Here is a 17,653-nt window from a genome sequence, read left to right on the forward strand (position 1 = left end):
TCTAGTCTCCTATATAAAGCTTTTGGTTGGATCGCATTGTTCGACATAATTAATTAAAGTTAATTGGTTTTGCTTACTCTTATCCGGTTTCGTAACATCTTGTCAAATGTAAATTACAACTTAGTAAAAGGGAAAATTAACCCCCAAAAAGTGCTGACATAAACAGAAAATTTTTAGGCTTTTACAAACTCTTAAGGAAATAACATGTTACAGTTTTTTCCACAAGTTTTGTGTTGTTTTTTTTTTTGTATTTTTTTTAAAAGTTATGTCCAAGCTTTTTTTTTTTAATGATTTTGTTTTCAAATGCGTCAATTGATTTTGAGTTAATTAGTTTCGATCGTTTAATTATCTCTGTTATGTACGATTAAAATATGCACGTCAAACCAAAGCACATATTATACAAATTCAACCACCATACCACTTTTGGAAAGAGGAAAACCTAGAGAGCCTTGATAGTGAACTGGAAAACACAGGCAGGGTAAGATGTTGAAACTTAAAAATAGATAAATATTGAAAATAAAATTGTTCTCGACCATTTCAAGGACAGCACGCAGATTTTTTTACAGGGTGAATTAAGAAGGCGGTATGGAGTGGAGCAGGGCGGACGAGAAAAGTACTAAATACAAGGTCTTAACGGGGATCATGTGGACACTTTGCCAGTACAACGCATCTTACCATTAATGACTCTGCAGATTTGAGACAGGATTTCATTAGTGTGTTTTAACCTACTTGGTCAGCAGAGCAGGATGTTCTTAAAAACATTCATACAAAATAACGACACATGTCATGTGTTTACTCTTCCTTTTTGCATTTTTATCTTTATCTTTGCTCAATACTGCTCGCCTGACTGTCTGTTACATTACCGTCCCAACCTTCGTCAATATAATTTTACACGTACATTATTTGGTAGTCTGTGGAAAGAGGGAAAAAGGTGTGGCTAATGGGGGGGGATCCGTAGTTTAACTGTAACTCTTTTGAAAATGAACTAACCGCACAAATGACAAAGAAATTGAAGGTCTTGGAAATGAAGTAACAATAATTTTTTTAATTGAGAAAAAGCAAGCAATCTAGTAACGGGAAGTTTAGCGGTTCCATTTAAATGCTTGGCTTTTCCTTCCCGACGAATGTAATGTCCAGCCGATCGTTTTAAACGAACTGAATCCGGAGAAGCGATTACGCATGTTATTTTGTGACCATAGAGCGCATGTGCGAGCGTTAACTACTGCACTAGTGCGAAAATAATTAGAAAACAATCATGAAAAAGAAGTAATAGCGCATAAGCAAAAAAAGCAACAATTATGTTTAATTATAATATCCGTGCTTGAAAAATAATAGCAAAAAATCTTGCACAGATTTTGAAGTGCAAAATGTTTCTCCGCATTCCAACAAACAATACACCTGATGTTTATGCAGGAGAGTAGCTTTAGAGTAAGTTTCGAAATCCAACTTCCTTGATGGTAGCTAATATGAACTGTATCTCAAAGCTTCTGTTCCCTAATTCTTTTTACGGTTTGGAGATGTTATCAAGATATATTTGTTGTTTCCAACCTCGTCCCCAGGGTCTTGTAGCCCTGAAGTCGTTATTACGAAGTGGCAACTTCATCAACAAGGCACAATGCCCTGGAAACGAGGTCGTGTTGTTTCCACATCATGTATGTTGCAGCTTTTATCATTAACTCTTTTTTGGTAAAAAATTCTTCTTCCATTATTAATACCCGGATTCTGTTCAAAATGGTAGCTGATTCGTTACTTCGCGTTAAGCGTGCACTTAGTGATGCCTGAGATATGTATGACGGGTGATAATCTGAGTACCGGAATATGTACCACTAACGAACCCCGGGTAGTTTTCCACGGACAAGTTTTTTTAAAGGAAAGATTTAAAGAAATTTAGGTTGATTGATAATCCAGCACTATATGGAATATATATTTGGAATATATAATTTAGAACAAGATCACAGGGGTCGTGTGATATTATTAGTTGCTTTACGCTATATCAATAATAACCTAGTGTGTTAGGAATCACTCAATTCACTAGGTCGGTTTACGTTAATGTTGTGCGGATGTTGTTGTGCAATGCGTTGCTTGTACAACATGTGTTTTTAATAAAGTCGTAACGGAGATTTTTTTTGAAACTGTTTTGCGATTGTTGACAATTGTGGCTTCACATTTTTTATGTAAATGAAAACCAACCTTAAAATTGTTCATTTTGTCGTATGTGCTAGCCCTGGGATCGACTGAACTGTTTTTGTTTAATGGGGCATGACATATGTTTGCACGCTCCAATGAGTGACATTTTAAGATGATTTAATGAGTAGGAACTCCTTTAAAAATCTCTCCCACAAGCTGTCTTGCCAGATATAATAAATTATAAACAAGCGGGAAGCAATTGACAAATAATTCAGAACATCATAATGTGTCATTCTAAAACATAATTAAGGCAATTAAGCATAAATTATCATAATTTAAAAAATAGATTTGACGCATATTGAACACATCGAACACCGTCATCTTTCGTCAGCATAAAGTTGCATAAAAATATAAATTAAACCCACGCTTCCGTTTTTATTTGTTTGTAAGTAAAATGATCTGTCGTAAACTGAGATGTATTACAGCGAAGGAGGAAATGGGCTTTATGTTAACGAAAGAATCTCTGCTTTGTTCCAAGATGAGATCTGTCTCCAATAAAGTTACCATTGCCTGTTAATTGTTTTGGTTGTCTACCTAGTCAACTGTTTTTGTTTTTTTTTTCAGTGCGTAAGGTTAAGTGAAATTCAAGATAATAAAAACAAATATTTTTTAGTAAATATCGTCGTGATTTTAAGGGTTTAATTTTGTATATTCTTCATTTAGTTCTTCATTTATTAGTTCATCTGACTTAGTAGGTAGCAATTTAAAAATCTTTTTGGTAAGCTACTACAAAACGCTGGTGTGTAATACTTCAGAAGAAAGCCAAAAATCCGACGAACAACAAAAGCAGTAATATAACGCTAGCATGTAGAGTCGAGCTTTAAACCTCCTTGTAGAGTAAACAATGGATTCACCTAGGGTTTGTTTCTTTTTGTTAACAGTCCAAAAACCTCAGCCTTTTTCCCAGGGTAAGTTTTTTGACTGCAACCATTTCGCCACCTCGCGTTAACTTCTCTGGCCAAGATGACACAAGAAAGTCTGGGAACGGATTTAAAGTCGAATTTATTAAGCGGTAAACAACGTTAGTTAAATAATTGTTTTAATGGTTTGTAGCAAACACAAGAGGAAAGGATAGCAAACATAAGAGGGGAAGGAAATAAAATCTCAGGAACAGTGAATCATCAACCTCAAAAGGGCATGGACATTAACATGTACACGTGTACATTTGCTCCTTTGTCAACTTATTAGTAATTTTTCTATTAATAATATAATTTGAGGACCAGAATATGTAGCTACAACGGGCGGATTTTTTTACGGACTAATGATTATAGTGAAACCTTTTTATACTGGACACCATTGGGACATCAAGAAAGTGTCCGCTAAAATTAACTTGTTGTAACTATAATATCCTTCCTAGGGTGTTTAATCTGCGTAAAACTGTCCTTGAAAGTGTCATGAAGGCGTTTTTTGTATGAAGAAAACTGATCTAGAAAAATACACCTACAGTTAATAAGTTCTTATATCAGATTGCTTCAGTAAGGACATTTTCATAGTCTTTTGCCCGTTACTTCACAAATCCGAATGTTGAAGCAATTCGTCCATATGCTGAAGCACTTCTGACGCTGCGAGTTGCTGAGGAATGTCTCCCTCCTCCGATTCTTTGTTGTCATCTAAAATGTCTTCATTCTCTTCAGTTTGACTGGCATCTTTTAAAACGTCTTGGATCAATTCCTCACGAACCTGTGCCGCTAGTCTATTGAGCTGGTATTTATTTGAACAACTGATTTTGTCATGAAAGTAAACAAAATCTTCTGCAGTGGTCTCCTTAATTTCACAAAGCTGGAAAAGAAGCATATCGAATTTTTCATCCATTTTATTTTCTCTGACGCTGTCATTAGATCTTACTTTAAACCTACATATTTGAAAGCAGTTGACAATAGTTTCTGTAGACATATCCTTCCAGGCAAATTGTAAAATGAATTGCTTTAGCGATGTTCACATTCTGTATGATTTTTGAGGCATTCTTACCTTCGCCGATTTACGAGATCGCGTATGTTAGTAACAGTTTTCGGTAATTGAATTTCCGCGCCCGTAGGCGTAGGAAATTCTTTAAAACCGTCGTTTTTTCTTTCGGAGCATTTTTTGAGAAAAAATCGACCCTGGGATTTCACGTTTCTCTGAGAGGAGGATCTAACTAACCCTGTCCCAAATAGTCAATTGCAACGTCACAGATTTAAACTTCGTACCCAAACTCCCTAAGTACTGAGAAGTCATCTAAATGACGTTTCAGGCCAAATTGGTATTTGTTTTCGACAAAATTTGGCACAGTTAACAAAAAAGTATGCTGAACATGATGGTGACATTAAAACTTTAATTTTTTTCCCACCTTAAATGTCATTTTAGGCCAAAATTGGTCCAAAAATTAAAACTACTTTATTTTGGACAAAATTTGACACAGTTAACAAATGAAGTATGCTGAACATGATGGGGACATTAAAATTTTAATTTTTGCCACCTTAAATGTCATTTTAGGCCAAAATTAGTCCAAAAATTAATACTACTTTATTTTCGACAAAATTTGGCACAGATAACAAATAAAGTATGCTGAACATGATGGTGACATTAAAATTTTAATTTTTTGCCACCTTTAAATGCCATTTTAGGCCAAAATTGGTCCAAAAATTAAAGCTGCTTCATTTTCAACAAAAATTGGCAAAGTTAACAAAAAAAGTATGCTGAACATAATGGTAACATCAAAATTTTGATTTGTGTCACTAAGTGCCATTTTAAGCCAAAATTGGTCCAAAAATTAAAACCACTTCATTTTCGGTAAAATTTGGCACAGTTAACAAATAAAGTATGCTGAATATGATGGTGATACAAAATTTTGATTTTTTGTCACTTAAATGTCATTTCAGGCCAAAATTTGTCCAAAAATTAAAACTACTTTATTTTGGACAAAATTTGACACAGTTAACAAATAAAGTATGCTGAACATGATGGTGACATTAAAATTTTAATTTTTGCCACCTTAAATGTCATTTTAGGCCAAAATTGGTCCAAAAATTAAAACTACTTTATTTTCAACAAAATTTGCCACAGTTAACAAATAAAGTATGCTGAACATGATGGTGACATTAGAATTTTAATTTTTTGCCACCTTAAATGTCATTTTAGGCCAAAATTGGTCCAAAAATTAATACTACTTTATTTTCGACAAAATTTGGCACAGTTAACAAAAAAAGTATGCTGAACATAATGGTCACATCAAAATTTTGATTTTTTGTCAACTAAATGCCGTTTAAGACCATAAACGTTTCAATCGCAAGACTTTCAACCATGAATGGCTGTGTTTTTTGTTAGCACGTTTTGTTTGCGTTTGTTGTAAGATATAATGTCACTTGTGTGCTTTATCTTCAGAGCTTCATGCACCAAACCTCTTCGAATGTTTGGCACGATAACACAACGAATAAGCAGGTTGTCATCAAATGTTTTGGTAGCGAACGGAAATTCTTAGAGCCCCCAGGGCTTCTTGTTATATTTAAAGACGCTATACCACTTCAAGTAGCTGAAGATGGACATTGCACATCTGGGAAGAAAGATCAAATTGACATTCTGGAAATCCTTTTGGAGTGTTTCATAAGGACAAGGTTGCATTATCGAGAAAACGAATAACGTTTCTACATCTTCAAACCGCATTTTTTGATCAAGATGTCTCAAGCTCAGGATCAAGAAGTTTCATCATTTCTGTTCTCATCCCAGTCGTTTCGTTTGAAAAGCAATGTACCATACTTGATCTAGTTTTATCCAGCATAGTTTTAAAGTATCTCGGTTATTTACTTCTCCATATTACAACGGGTTAAATATTGTTCTGTGGATATCGTTATTACTGGAAAACGCATAATTCGTAGAGGTGGATATAGTTTGGAAATTCCCTAGGATTTTTATTTTTTTCTGTGTCTGCTATTGAAAGGAACGTTCTAGGCAAAAATGTCAATCAGGAGCCTAAAAAATGTCTGTTATGGAGAGGTGTCTGCTATAACGTGTCCGGTACATAATGATTTTCTTATGAAAGTTTGACCGTAATTCCATCCGTTCTTTAAAAAAATGTCCGCCGTGAATATGTGTCCGCTATATAGGATGTCCGCTATAAGGGAGTTTTACTGTAGTCTCTATAATAATAGACATTGGCTGTCTATAGGCTAAAACTGAGTCATGCTAAACCACGCACAAAATCTTTAAGTTACAAACAACAAATGCGATATCGTCTTATCGACTTTGCTCTGATGGGCGAACTCCCGTGGATTTCTACGAATTAGTATGAATATATTTTGATCAAACTTTGGAAACAGTGCTTTTATGAAACCAATTATTAAAAAATAAGAAAGAAAAAAAGGTCATAAGCATTTCCGTTCGCTTTGTAGTATGAAATAACTTAATTTGTAACGTCTCAGCAAAACCTTTTAATTAAAGTAACTAATTATAAATTTCAGGTAGCTAATAACAGTACATATTATTTTAATGGTATTTTTTTCATCAAGCAGCAGTTGTAAAGAAAGTCGTACGTCATAAATGTCATAAAATGACTTTATTGGATTTTGCAATTTCGTAAATGCTTTCATACACGATAAGGTAGAAGGTAGAATGAGTTAAATGAGGTCAATGTTCTATTTTTAATTTACAGCTCGCATCATTCTTTTAGTTCCAGCTAATTGGTACGCTATCAAGAAACTGCCATCTGGTTGTGGGAGGATACTCAATATCATTAGAAATAGAGATTAGAAAGGTATTTAAAACCATCTATGTCCAAAGGGTTTCTTGCCATATATAATTTGGCAAAATTCTGTTGCATTAAATTAAAATGTAACGTCTCTAATTCGTTCATATGACATCATAATTTACACTTGCTGAAAAACAACCGGAAAAGAAACGACTAGTCTTTTATTGCATAATTAAGAGAAATACGCATTATCAAAATATTAATTGCTTTGTGCATATTTAATTTTAATTGCTTAATACTATTGAAGATTACAGTAAAAGAGGGATTAAACAGGAAAATCTTTTCTGAAAATTTAATAAATGTTTTATCCCCTTTTTGGTGAAACGCACTTATGAAATATTTTGTAGCTATAAATATCCAATGCGACATGTATGACGGCTGTATGACGGCTGTATGACGGCTGTATGACGGCTGAATCTAACCTTAAGGGTGAAATAACTTGTTTTCACAAAGTATATTTGCAAAACAAATGCTTTTTTGAACGTTTAACTATTTTAACGCAGGTTTCCAGGCTAGAAAACATCTTGGTAAAAAATAAAGTACCCCAACAATACAGGGATTTGTGAATTAATTACAATCATACATTGATGATATCTATACATGGAAAATTATTGAATAGATTACGAAGAATAAAAATTAATTATGCAATTAAATGCGTAACTATACGTCAATGAAAATAGTTTTTTTAAATTTATGCGTCATAATGTGCATAATTAAACCATAAAGGATCATATATGCAATAAATTATGATTTACGTCCTAAATAGGGTATAAATCAACCCTTTTATCATCTACATGTCATAATATGCATAATTTTAAGTTCGTCATTAATTTTCGTAGAAATTTCTTACTTTTGTCGTCAGAGGTTACTATTCTGGGTATATACGAGATTTGAAATCCCTCTTCATAGAAATTTCGAATGGAACAAAACTAAAGTTTCCTTTTTTGGACTTTTCTTGCAAAGGATTGGCAAATATATGCGGAAGTGGAAAAAAAAAAGAGTTCTTTAATTTTTTTCCTGTAGAGAGATGTGCGTCACTGAAACTAAAATTATTGATTCAAAACATAGAAAAAACTTACCAATACTTCCTGAGACACCCTAGCTTAAGGAAACTTCTAAAGAAATAAATTCCAAAAAAAATGTTTTTTTGACCAACCTGCACTTTAAGTTTCAGGATAGTTTTTACAGGAAAAATATAAATTAACCTTAAATTAATTTCCTCCCGCTGTGCAATAAAATTTAGAACGCCACTCTATTTAAAATCTATTTGTAAATTGAAAAAAATGAATTTTACATTGAATGTTGTGATCATTTTGTGGTAACTTTATCAATAACTTACACAGGAAGTTGTCCTATTAAATTATGTAAGACCTAATTATAGCGCTGATTTGGAAAACTTCTCGTCTTCCTGATCTTACTTTAGTTCTAAGTTCTAAATAATCGTAAAAAAAACATAACTACTATTCTTGTAAACTATTTTTTTTCTTCACTTTATGTGACTGTATTGTGCTTCTGATAATCTTTTACACAGAAATAATCACGTCATGACGTAACCGCCAGGGACACACTCTCTCTCTCACCCCTCATTATTTGTTGTTGCTTCAAGAATAAGTTTCAGAGATAATTTACTACATAAAGCTTTTTTTAGCAACTTCAGAAGTTAAAATTTGAAAACTTATTTGAGTCACTATACCTGCCTCCCCCCAAAAGTTATTTTTTGTTTATTCTGTTTGCAAAATACAGCATTATCTCCCAGTTAGCCATGAACCATCAGAATTTACAGGTTAGTAGAAACTTAAAAACAATATGAAAATTTTCCTTCAACGTTGCATAACTTACTGATTCCTTGAACTAACGAGGTTTATCTGAAAGTCAAGTCAAAGTTAAAGAAGTACTTTGGGACCATTTAATAATTACGTAACACCCAAATTCGCTTTTTTTTAAAAATCACCTTCCCCCACCTCTTGTAACGCATCGTAACAAATAAAGTATTCTTTGTTGCTATACTGCATGGTTATGATATATGCTGAGTTATATTTATCTATAAGGAAGCTTTATGCCTAATTTTTTAGGTTCTATACCTCTCAGAGCTTTAGATATTGGCTATTACTTGAAACCACCCCTAAAATATTTATGAAATCCTTATAATTTCGTTAATTGTAAGGGACAATGTTAGAAGTTTTAGGGAAATAAGTGAACACAAACACGCTCAATGAAGATAGCAATTCACTAATATCAGTATATATTAGTAACATATTCACCAACTGCATACTCTCCTGCTTTTTTTTATAATTTCAAATGTAATACATATTAGGATTCCTACGCTGCTTAAATCGACTTAGGTTCAACATAGATATAAGTATAAGTAAAATATGTTTATCAAAACACTGGCAATTCCATTTTTTTTGAGTAGGGAACTTCCTTCCCAATGGTCTCATTTACTTTTTCTTTTATCTCTCATGTTCTTTCTTAGTCATCTTTCTGAACACAAAACCCCGCAATACGTGTTATAGCCACTTGTATTACGTGATGTGAAATGGACTCCCTGTGGATTTTATATCCTCGCCATCCAAATCTCGTAGCATGTTACAAAAATACACAAGGATTTAGTAGGGAACAGATGAACCTCCATCGCCACATTTATAACATTTTTTGTTGGTAATTGCTAAATGAAGGAGCTCTTTTTTTGTTTGTTGTGCTAACACTGTTTAGATGGCAACACTGCCCTACAAATATACCCATTACGCTGTTGCACATATTTTGTGTGGTAACCACGCCTACAAAAAAACTATGGAAATAAGAATTTATTTATTTCACGAATTTGCGAGAATTAAAGTTTAAAATTCAAGATTCCTGTCTGTATTTGCAGCAATACATTTTTTAGCTTAAAGCATCTATGACGTCATTGCTTACATGGTCAAGTGTTTTCATTTAAATATTACATAAAAAATTAAATGCTTCCCAATCAACAGGTGTAAAATATACTACCATTTCCATACCATTAGTCATTATCCTCTGCCCTGGGCAGGATTAGGAATCAGGATAGATTTTTGTTTTATCATGCACACGCTCTCCATCGCACTGTTAAAATAAAGAAATTTGCACTAAAAAAATAAATCAGGGACGATTTACTACCATCCTGTTATTTATAGTCGAGGAAAACTGGAGCACCTTGAAGTTGGGTATGAAAAGGGAAAAGTATTTGTTTTCGATTTCTACAGTACAACACTAAAAGGCTTAAATGTAACTATACTACCCGTATAACATATATATTTTTTTTATTTTTTAATAAAAAAACAAAGACTAAATCCAGAAAGGTTTAAAAAACTAGATAAGAGCTACTTTGGGGACAATAAAAATATTCTATCTTATTTAATAGAAGGTCAAAACACAGTCAAAATTTTGCCTTAATAATTCAGCCATTCTCCATAAAGTAAACTCTATTTAATTTCGAAAGTGTTATAAAAGGCGTAAACCATTTTAAAAATCTTTGATAGTTTTTTGATGATTTATGAGAACCCAATAAGGAGGCACCTGTAATTTAAGCAGGTTTAACAAAGTCGCCAATAGATAACTTGCCAATGTTTGCAAAAGTTAAAAATTTTCTTTGCAAATGCGCTTCGCTTAAAATTAGGAAAATTCTTTAAGAAGTATTGAAAGATTATAGTTAAAATTTAATTCCAGTTCCTTTTGGATCTAATCATACCTAAAAAATCTTTAATCTTCATTAATAGCCATTTTACCCTGTGCGAGTCCTGCTTTTATACCTACAAAAAAGTGCCCTTTGTTCTCAAAATGAAATCAAAACAACTACGTCACGAGGAAAGTAAAATCTCGCTTAAAAAAGCCCATATTGCTCCCCAAAATTGCATGAACTCCTGATTTTCTACTTGACTATTGGTAATCACAGGAGAAATAAAAAAGTATGTTTTAATTTATATTTTATGGTTGCAATTCTGTTCTTAGCTCCCATTTGAGTTACAGAATTATTTTTTTGAATATATTACAAAATTATAACAACAAAGAACACGGGTTAATTGAAAACATGAGGTACCCCAATTGGAGTTGTGTTTGGGGTGGCAATTTTATTCTACAGACCGGAAAATTTTGTGAGCACTTTATGTGAGCACCTTTACCGTCACATTAGATTCGGACTGAATGATTTCCATTAGCGATAATTTTACATGTAAATAACTTGAAAAAAAGGGCCTTCCAATTCAATTTAATTCAATTCCAATTTATTTGCCACAGAAAAAGTAAGTATATACAATATAACAAGTTACATTAGTTATGGTTCAATGACTGGGGACCAACAGCATAGCGAGGCTAATAATAACGTATAGGCCGACAAATGGAATACATAGCTATACAAACAGACATACACATACACATACATCCCCCATGCAAAGTTTTAACAGCATATTTTCTAGACTATAGCTGTGTAAGAGCACTACGCCAAATACAATGTACAGTCAAACCTATACGAACCACACCGTACAACATTGCCCATCTTTACATAAAAGTGATCAACTTCACACAGCGGCTCAGTGGCGGATCTACGCGTTGTAAATCGAAGGTAAAAGTGAAGCTTCTTTTTCAGAGAAAACACACAAACAATTGTAGCTATATTTATTTTCGTTACCTCATTTAGTTTGAGGAGAAAGCAACTAGTTGATGTATTGGTCACTTAAAATTTTCTTGACTAACCTAAACCATGGTCATCTTTTACGTGTAATTTAGTTAGCTCGAGTTTAGCCGTTATCGAGGACGACCGTTTTCGACAGAATATCAATTTTAACCTAGTTTTGGCCAGTATAGGATACAGGGTGAGATTAGAGACCAAAAACCTTGAAAATTACAAAACAACCTAACTACCAACCTCGTCCCCATAGCTTTTTAAGTTTTTATATAGAACGGAACCTTCTTCAGGTTCTGTCCCATTATAAAAACCTAAAAAGTCCTGGGCACGAGGTTGACACAAGTATAATAATGGTCTAAATATAAAAACTACTTTGTTTTCAACAAATATTAACAGAGGTTACACAAAAGCGTGTGCATAATTTTACTCAATTTTAACCTAAATCTGGTTCAAAATGAACTTTATAATTTCATGCCGATTGTGGACATACAGCGGATGTTGAACACGGAGCCGCTTGTTCTAATTTGAAGAAATGTTCTGTAAGGTACTCAAAATAAAAGAGCATAGGGTAGCTTCCCAATATTGGTTAATTACTCCATATTTTCTTAATGAGACACTCCAAATTATAGTTTTAGTTTGTTTTTTTAAATTTTAAAATTTTGGTTGATTAAAACTGTTTTCAAAATCGTCGAATGTTGCGAGAAATTTTCATTCAGGGAAAAATAGCAAAATATTTTTAGGCACCCACAGCTTTTTGTAATAATTATACAGTATAAAAAGTATTTACTACGCTGCCCAGATGTCGACTAACTTTTTTCTATTAAATTATTTACCTCTAACATGAAGGCATTTTTATTTATTAATCTAATTTTTATGTATTATTTATTTTGTTTTTCATTATTTATCAAAAACAAAAAAGTACTCCGCGAAAAATGCAACAAGATTTTTTTATTGATTTTCGTTACACCTTTTACACTTTTCTCGTTTTTTTTTCTTTCCGCTGAAAAAGGAGTACACCGCATCTTTCCCTTTTATACTTTTCACCTGCGAAAATACTTTTTTTTCTTCTTATTTTTCTTTTCGTATAACAGAAGCGACATTATCGTTAACGGTTGTCGTGAAAAAACCTTCAATGTATTGTTCTCCACGTGGTTTGTTCAAAAGAAAAAAAATATGAGAACTGGATTTTTCACATTGGCGGTCTGAGAAGTGAGAAGAAAACGTTTTTCTTTTCACACAGTTTTAGCTTTTTTATTACAAGTCTGTAAAAAGCAGATAATCTCTCCCAATTCAAAGTTGTAGATACAAATATTTTTTTTCTTTGAAAGTAAGAGAAGAAAAGTTTTGCCATCAAATCGAAAACAATAACGTTAAAAAAAGCAGGTGCATAGGGAACCGCAAAAGGGCGGCAGATTTTTTCTTCTTCTTCCTCTTCTCCTTAAAAACAAAACTTCCTCTTTCTCGAGAAAGAAACCAAAGTTTCCCAAAATATTAAACGTATATATGTAAAAAATTATATTAAATTTTCACTCCGTCTGACCTTTAAACACTACATTTATATTTTATGAACCTAACAAGCAAACTTGATCAACTTATAAAATATGTAGAAAAAAATAACAAAGGGTCATGTTAAACATTTATTTCCCCCTGTTTATTTTCGTATCATACAAATACAAAACAAAATGAGCAACAGACATCATTCCTGCACACACAAGAAAATCTTGAACGTGTTCTTTTTTCAAGGACGACGCTGGAATTGTATATTACAAAAAAAAATACGCCGCCATTTTGAAAACCAAAAAAACCAATGTTTTTATATTTACTTATTTTTTTGCAATATGGACGTTCTACAAATAAAAAGTTTTTCATACATCATTTTACAACATTGAAATGTGCAATAAAAAGTATATATTACAAGTTATTTACAATAATATTATAACAAAAAAGTCAAAGAAAAAAACGACAAAAAATACGGACAAAATAAACTAAAAAATGATTCCTAAAATTTCTAAAAAACCAAGTGTATTGTAAAACTATTTTCTCCAAATCTCGAATCCATGCTTGCTTATGTCTAACCTAATAAACAGCAATAAAATTTCAGTTTAAAGCTAACTTTATTTAGAATAAACATTATGAGACATCCTTACAACAGATTCTCAAAATGTTGAATATAGCTTGTCAGAATGAGTTGTAGTAGATACAAGGAGTAAAGAAGTTTTAAAAATATTTTCTTTTAATGAACGGAAAACTTCATTCTCTTTTTCTTTTGCCTTTGATTACAAAACCAAACACGGACCACGTTTTTCGACAAGTCTAATTTTTCAGCGATGGCCGCGATTTTGTCACTCGAAGGGCGAGGCTGCATTGCAAAATATGCTTCTAAAGAACGCTTTTCAGCTGCTCCTATCGAAGTGCGTTTTCGTTTTTTGTCGGCGTTTGGTAAGAACGCACTGTCTTTTGATTTCATTCGATTAGCTCTCTCAGCCTCGTCTAGCCAAGCGGACAACACTGGCTTTAGTGCCATCATGTTGTTATGACTCAAAGTTAGAGATTCGAATCGACATATCGTTGACTGACTAAGTGAGCCCACTCCAGGTAGTTTAAGATGAGCGAGTGCACCACCGACATCAGCTTGCGTTACTCCCAGTTTGATGCGACGTTGTTTAAATCGTTCAGCAAACCATTCTAATTCTCTCGGAGTGCATTCGCTTTCTTGTCCAACCTGTGCGGCGGCCGCAGCAGCAGCTGCTGCCGCTGCAGCAAAAGTATTGTTGAAGGAACTGAAGTTCCCATTACTAAAAGATGACGAAAACGAGGTGGATGTGGGTGAAAGAAGGTGGCTGCTTGAGTAATTTGAAGCGTTTGTAGTGACCGCTGATTGATGGTGGTCGTAAGAATTTTCAGAAGCATTTGGTTGTTGTAAAGTTGCGGTAATTTGATCCAATATATCATGCGGGTCGTATTGCGGGTCTGGGTTGGCTGCGTGTAAACTATGTAAAAAGGCTGTTGGCATTTTTGACGCCCCGCTGCCTTGTTTTGGCAAATATTTTGCCATCGAGTCTAATTGGGAGGACAATAGATGGCTTTCATCGAGATTTTCAAACATGCCGGATACCTAAAGAAAAACAACAAAACTTGAATAAATGAAGCACGCAATGCGGTTACTGTAGCAACAGAATTCGTAATCAAACTTAGCACGGTTGACAGAGAAACAACTCGCATTGAGTATTGTGTTGAAGCGTTTTTTCAAAACTTCACGTTAGTTCACTACACGAATTATGTTGAATAGATAATTGAGTTATAGAGTTGCAGGTAGCGCGTCGTTAAAAAATCAATAGTGGTCTTAAATTTTTAATGAAAGACATGAAGAATTTGAATGTTTCTATCCAGCGTTCTTCAAAATATGTAAAAAGCCGCTAGCTACATCAAATATATGAAAAACATGACTATGTGAAAAATGTTAAACCTTTTGCCACAAAAATATTTAATGTTCAAAAAAACTCACTTAAGCATATTTTTTTTTACTTACGAGTTTGTGGGCCAAGCTTTTATTATCTTCGATTAGCAAACGCGATTTAATATCTTCCATGTTCATTCCCGTTTGACGTTATATATTAGAACTTTAAACCGTCGAACAACGAAACGACGTGTCCGGCTCTCACAATGTGGTTGAATAAAATAAAATTTTCTTTTTCACAATATTTTCAAGTAGAATATATTGCCTTTTGTGTTGTGTTGTTTTTTTTTATTTTAATTTTGAACTTGTCGCGTAACAACGTGTTTTGTGCAAATTTCTTTTGTATATTCTTCTGTTCATTTCAAAAAATCTTTTGTGCTTCTAATTACGCACAATATAATACTTTAGGCTAGATACCATATGTGACCCTTACAATCAGACTACGGCCATTTTCACAACAAAGTTAGCCAGATTGCTTCGAAAACTTTCTCTTTATAACAACAATGAACAACAAACATTTGTCTTCCTTTAAAAAAACAAACCTTTTTTTAGTTAGCTCAAAAAACTACAAAAATTCTCTTTTTATTTTAGATAGCTAGCTAGCTAAAGTTTTAAAAAACATAGAAAACTTTTTGTAGCCAAGTTTTATCGAGAACATTTAACCGCTGCTTCTTCCTTTTTCTTTTCTTTAAAATTTTTATTTTCTCTCGTTTAAAGCAAGCAAACATTAACGTTAAAAACACAAGGAATGTTGCTGCAAAATTTTAATTTTAAATAAAAGAAAAAAATTGATCAGTAAACTTTCATATAAAATATTGATGCATTTTTTTTGTAGAGCGTTGTTAATAATACAGAGAAAAGGAAAGAATAATACAAAATTAATACAAAACAAAACTGAACAAATAAACGAAAATAACAGAATTGCGTACCTGGGAACCGATATTAGGGTGACCAGTACCATTATGTAGAAGTGAGGGCGGTCCACGTGAGCCTAAACCACCCAAACTTTTGGCTAAAAAATCTCTCCCAATGTTTTCTGCTGTAAACATGTGCGACATTTTCAACTCAGGTTCTTGCGCTTCTCGAGCATTTACAAACCTTAACTTCTGTATTATTTTAAAACTACCGGTATACAACCTTCAGCCTTGGTCGGCGCACCGTAAATATACTTTGCTATGCTTGTTCAGGCCGTACGTTTATGAAAAATAAACCACCTGTCCCATTCGACCACAGCTTACTATAAAAGCTCAACTAAAATACTCAATGCGCACGCGCATAAACGGCAGGTGTTATGAGTTAAAATTGTTTATGAAACATTTTTGACATAAAAAAATTGTGTGATGTGAAGCCATATTTCCCGAATCCTATTAGAACATATTGGTAGAAAAATTTACATAAAAAGAACATTTGTAGCGACGTGTTACCGAGGCGTGAACAAAAGCTTATGAAGATGAATAAACGCAAAATACTCAAACGTTTTGGAATTAACCGAAAGGCGCGAAAAGTACGATAAAAAATATCGCCCAGATGTTTTATATCAAACTTAGCGTAAATTTTACAAACAAAACCAGGCTTAGAAATCTTGAAGGAAAAAGCAATATTATCGTGAGTGAAATCGTAAAGCACATTGGAATCGATCACGTGCTTTTGCAAGGCAATTAAACAGGCCGGCTTTTTAGCAAAACAAAACATCATGCCATAATCAGGCTAATTAACGTTGGGAAACAGATTGAAATTTCAGGGTCGCCATTTGTTGAAAAAGCGTTATCACATCGAAATGACTTCATTAAAAGATCATTAAAAAAATAAACAAAAAAAGTTGATTAATATTTAACATGAAATACGTTAATAAATAAAACTATAGAATCCCTTATTGCAGACTGACTCCGTATTTAACGACATGGAAAAACTGTTTCTTTAGCGTTACGTCTTTTTTTAGTGAGTCATGAGAAAAGTTGTAAAAAAGAGAAAAAAAACTGGGAGAAAAAATTTGATCAGACATGTGTTGTATTTATGTTTTTTTCTCCCGATCACACGGCGGCCATTGTTGTCGACATATTCCACATTTTCTTTGATGTCGCCTCAACAATATAACAATACGACATATTGTTTCCCACGGGCATGTTATTTTTAAACAAACAATACCACACGATCAAATGCGCATTGTTTAAAAACACTGGGTTGTCTGCCCGGTGTAAGTGTGGAAAGAGGTTGAACACAAAATATTTTGAAGTTAAGCTGTTTTGCTAATAAAATGACGCAATAAGTTCTCCAGCTAGAAAATATGTCAACAGAGCAGAAAAAAAACAAAGAAAAAACACAGAAAATCTATAAACTGGTTATAATACCAAAACTGAATAGATTTTTAACCTTGTTAGTTTTATATATAAAACATAAAGGAATTTCTCTCTTCAAGTTGTTTTTCAGTAAAAAAGTTTTCGTGCTCTCCCCTGAAAGGCGCGGTTTTCATAGCGCCATTGAAAACCTATAGCGATGACACACATTTCACATGAATGGTGAATTGATGCGCAAAACTTGAACTGAATAAGGACTGAATAATATAGCTGGCACCTGCAAACGCAAAACATCAATAAAAAAATAAAATGAATGATGAATTTTATTTCAATTCTGAATATTTGAAGATTCAAAC

At 33.2% G+C, this 17,653-nt stretch overlaps 1 protein-coding gene across 2 annotated transcripts; it reads right to left on the reverse strand.

Annotated features, from left to right (window-relative positions):
* Positions 1 to 13,170: 13,170 nt before the first annotated feature.
* LOC130654006 (brain-specific homeobox/POU domain protein 3-like) lies at positions 13,171 to 16,215 on the reverse strand. 2 transcript variants are annotated; one of them, XM_057456509.1, is made up of 2 exons: positions 15,933 to 16,215; positions 13,171 to 14,661 (listed from the first exon to the last, which is right to left on the reverse strand). In XM_057456509.1, exons 1-2 carry the CDS (start codon positions 16,059 to 16,061, stop codon positions 13,780 to 13,782), a joined length of 1,011 nt encoding a protein of 336 aa, XP_057312492.1. In that variant the 5' UTR covers positions 16,062 to 16,215; the 3' UTR covers positions 13,171 to 13,779. The 2 variants fall into 2 exon arrangements, with proteins under 2 accessions (XP_057312492.1, XP_057312493.1); XM_057456510.1 differs by lacking the exon at positions 15,933 to 16,215 and adding an exon at positions 15,076 to 15,897.
* Positions 16,216 to 17,653: the final 1,438 nt, after the last annotated feature.

The sequence above is a fragment of the Hydractinia symbiolongicarpus genome, chromosome 8 (genome assembly GCF_029227915.1).
Source record: "Hydractinia symbiolongicarpus strain clone_291-10 chromosome 8, HSymV2.1, whole genome shotgun sequence".
NCBI lineage: Eukaryota > Metazoa > Cnidaria > Hydrozoa > Anthoathecata > Hydractiniidae > Hydractinia > Hydractinia symbiolongicarpus.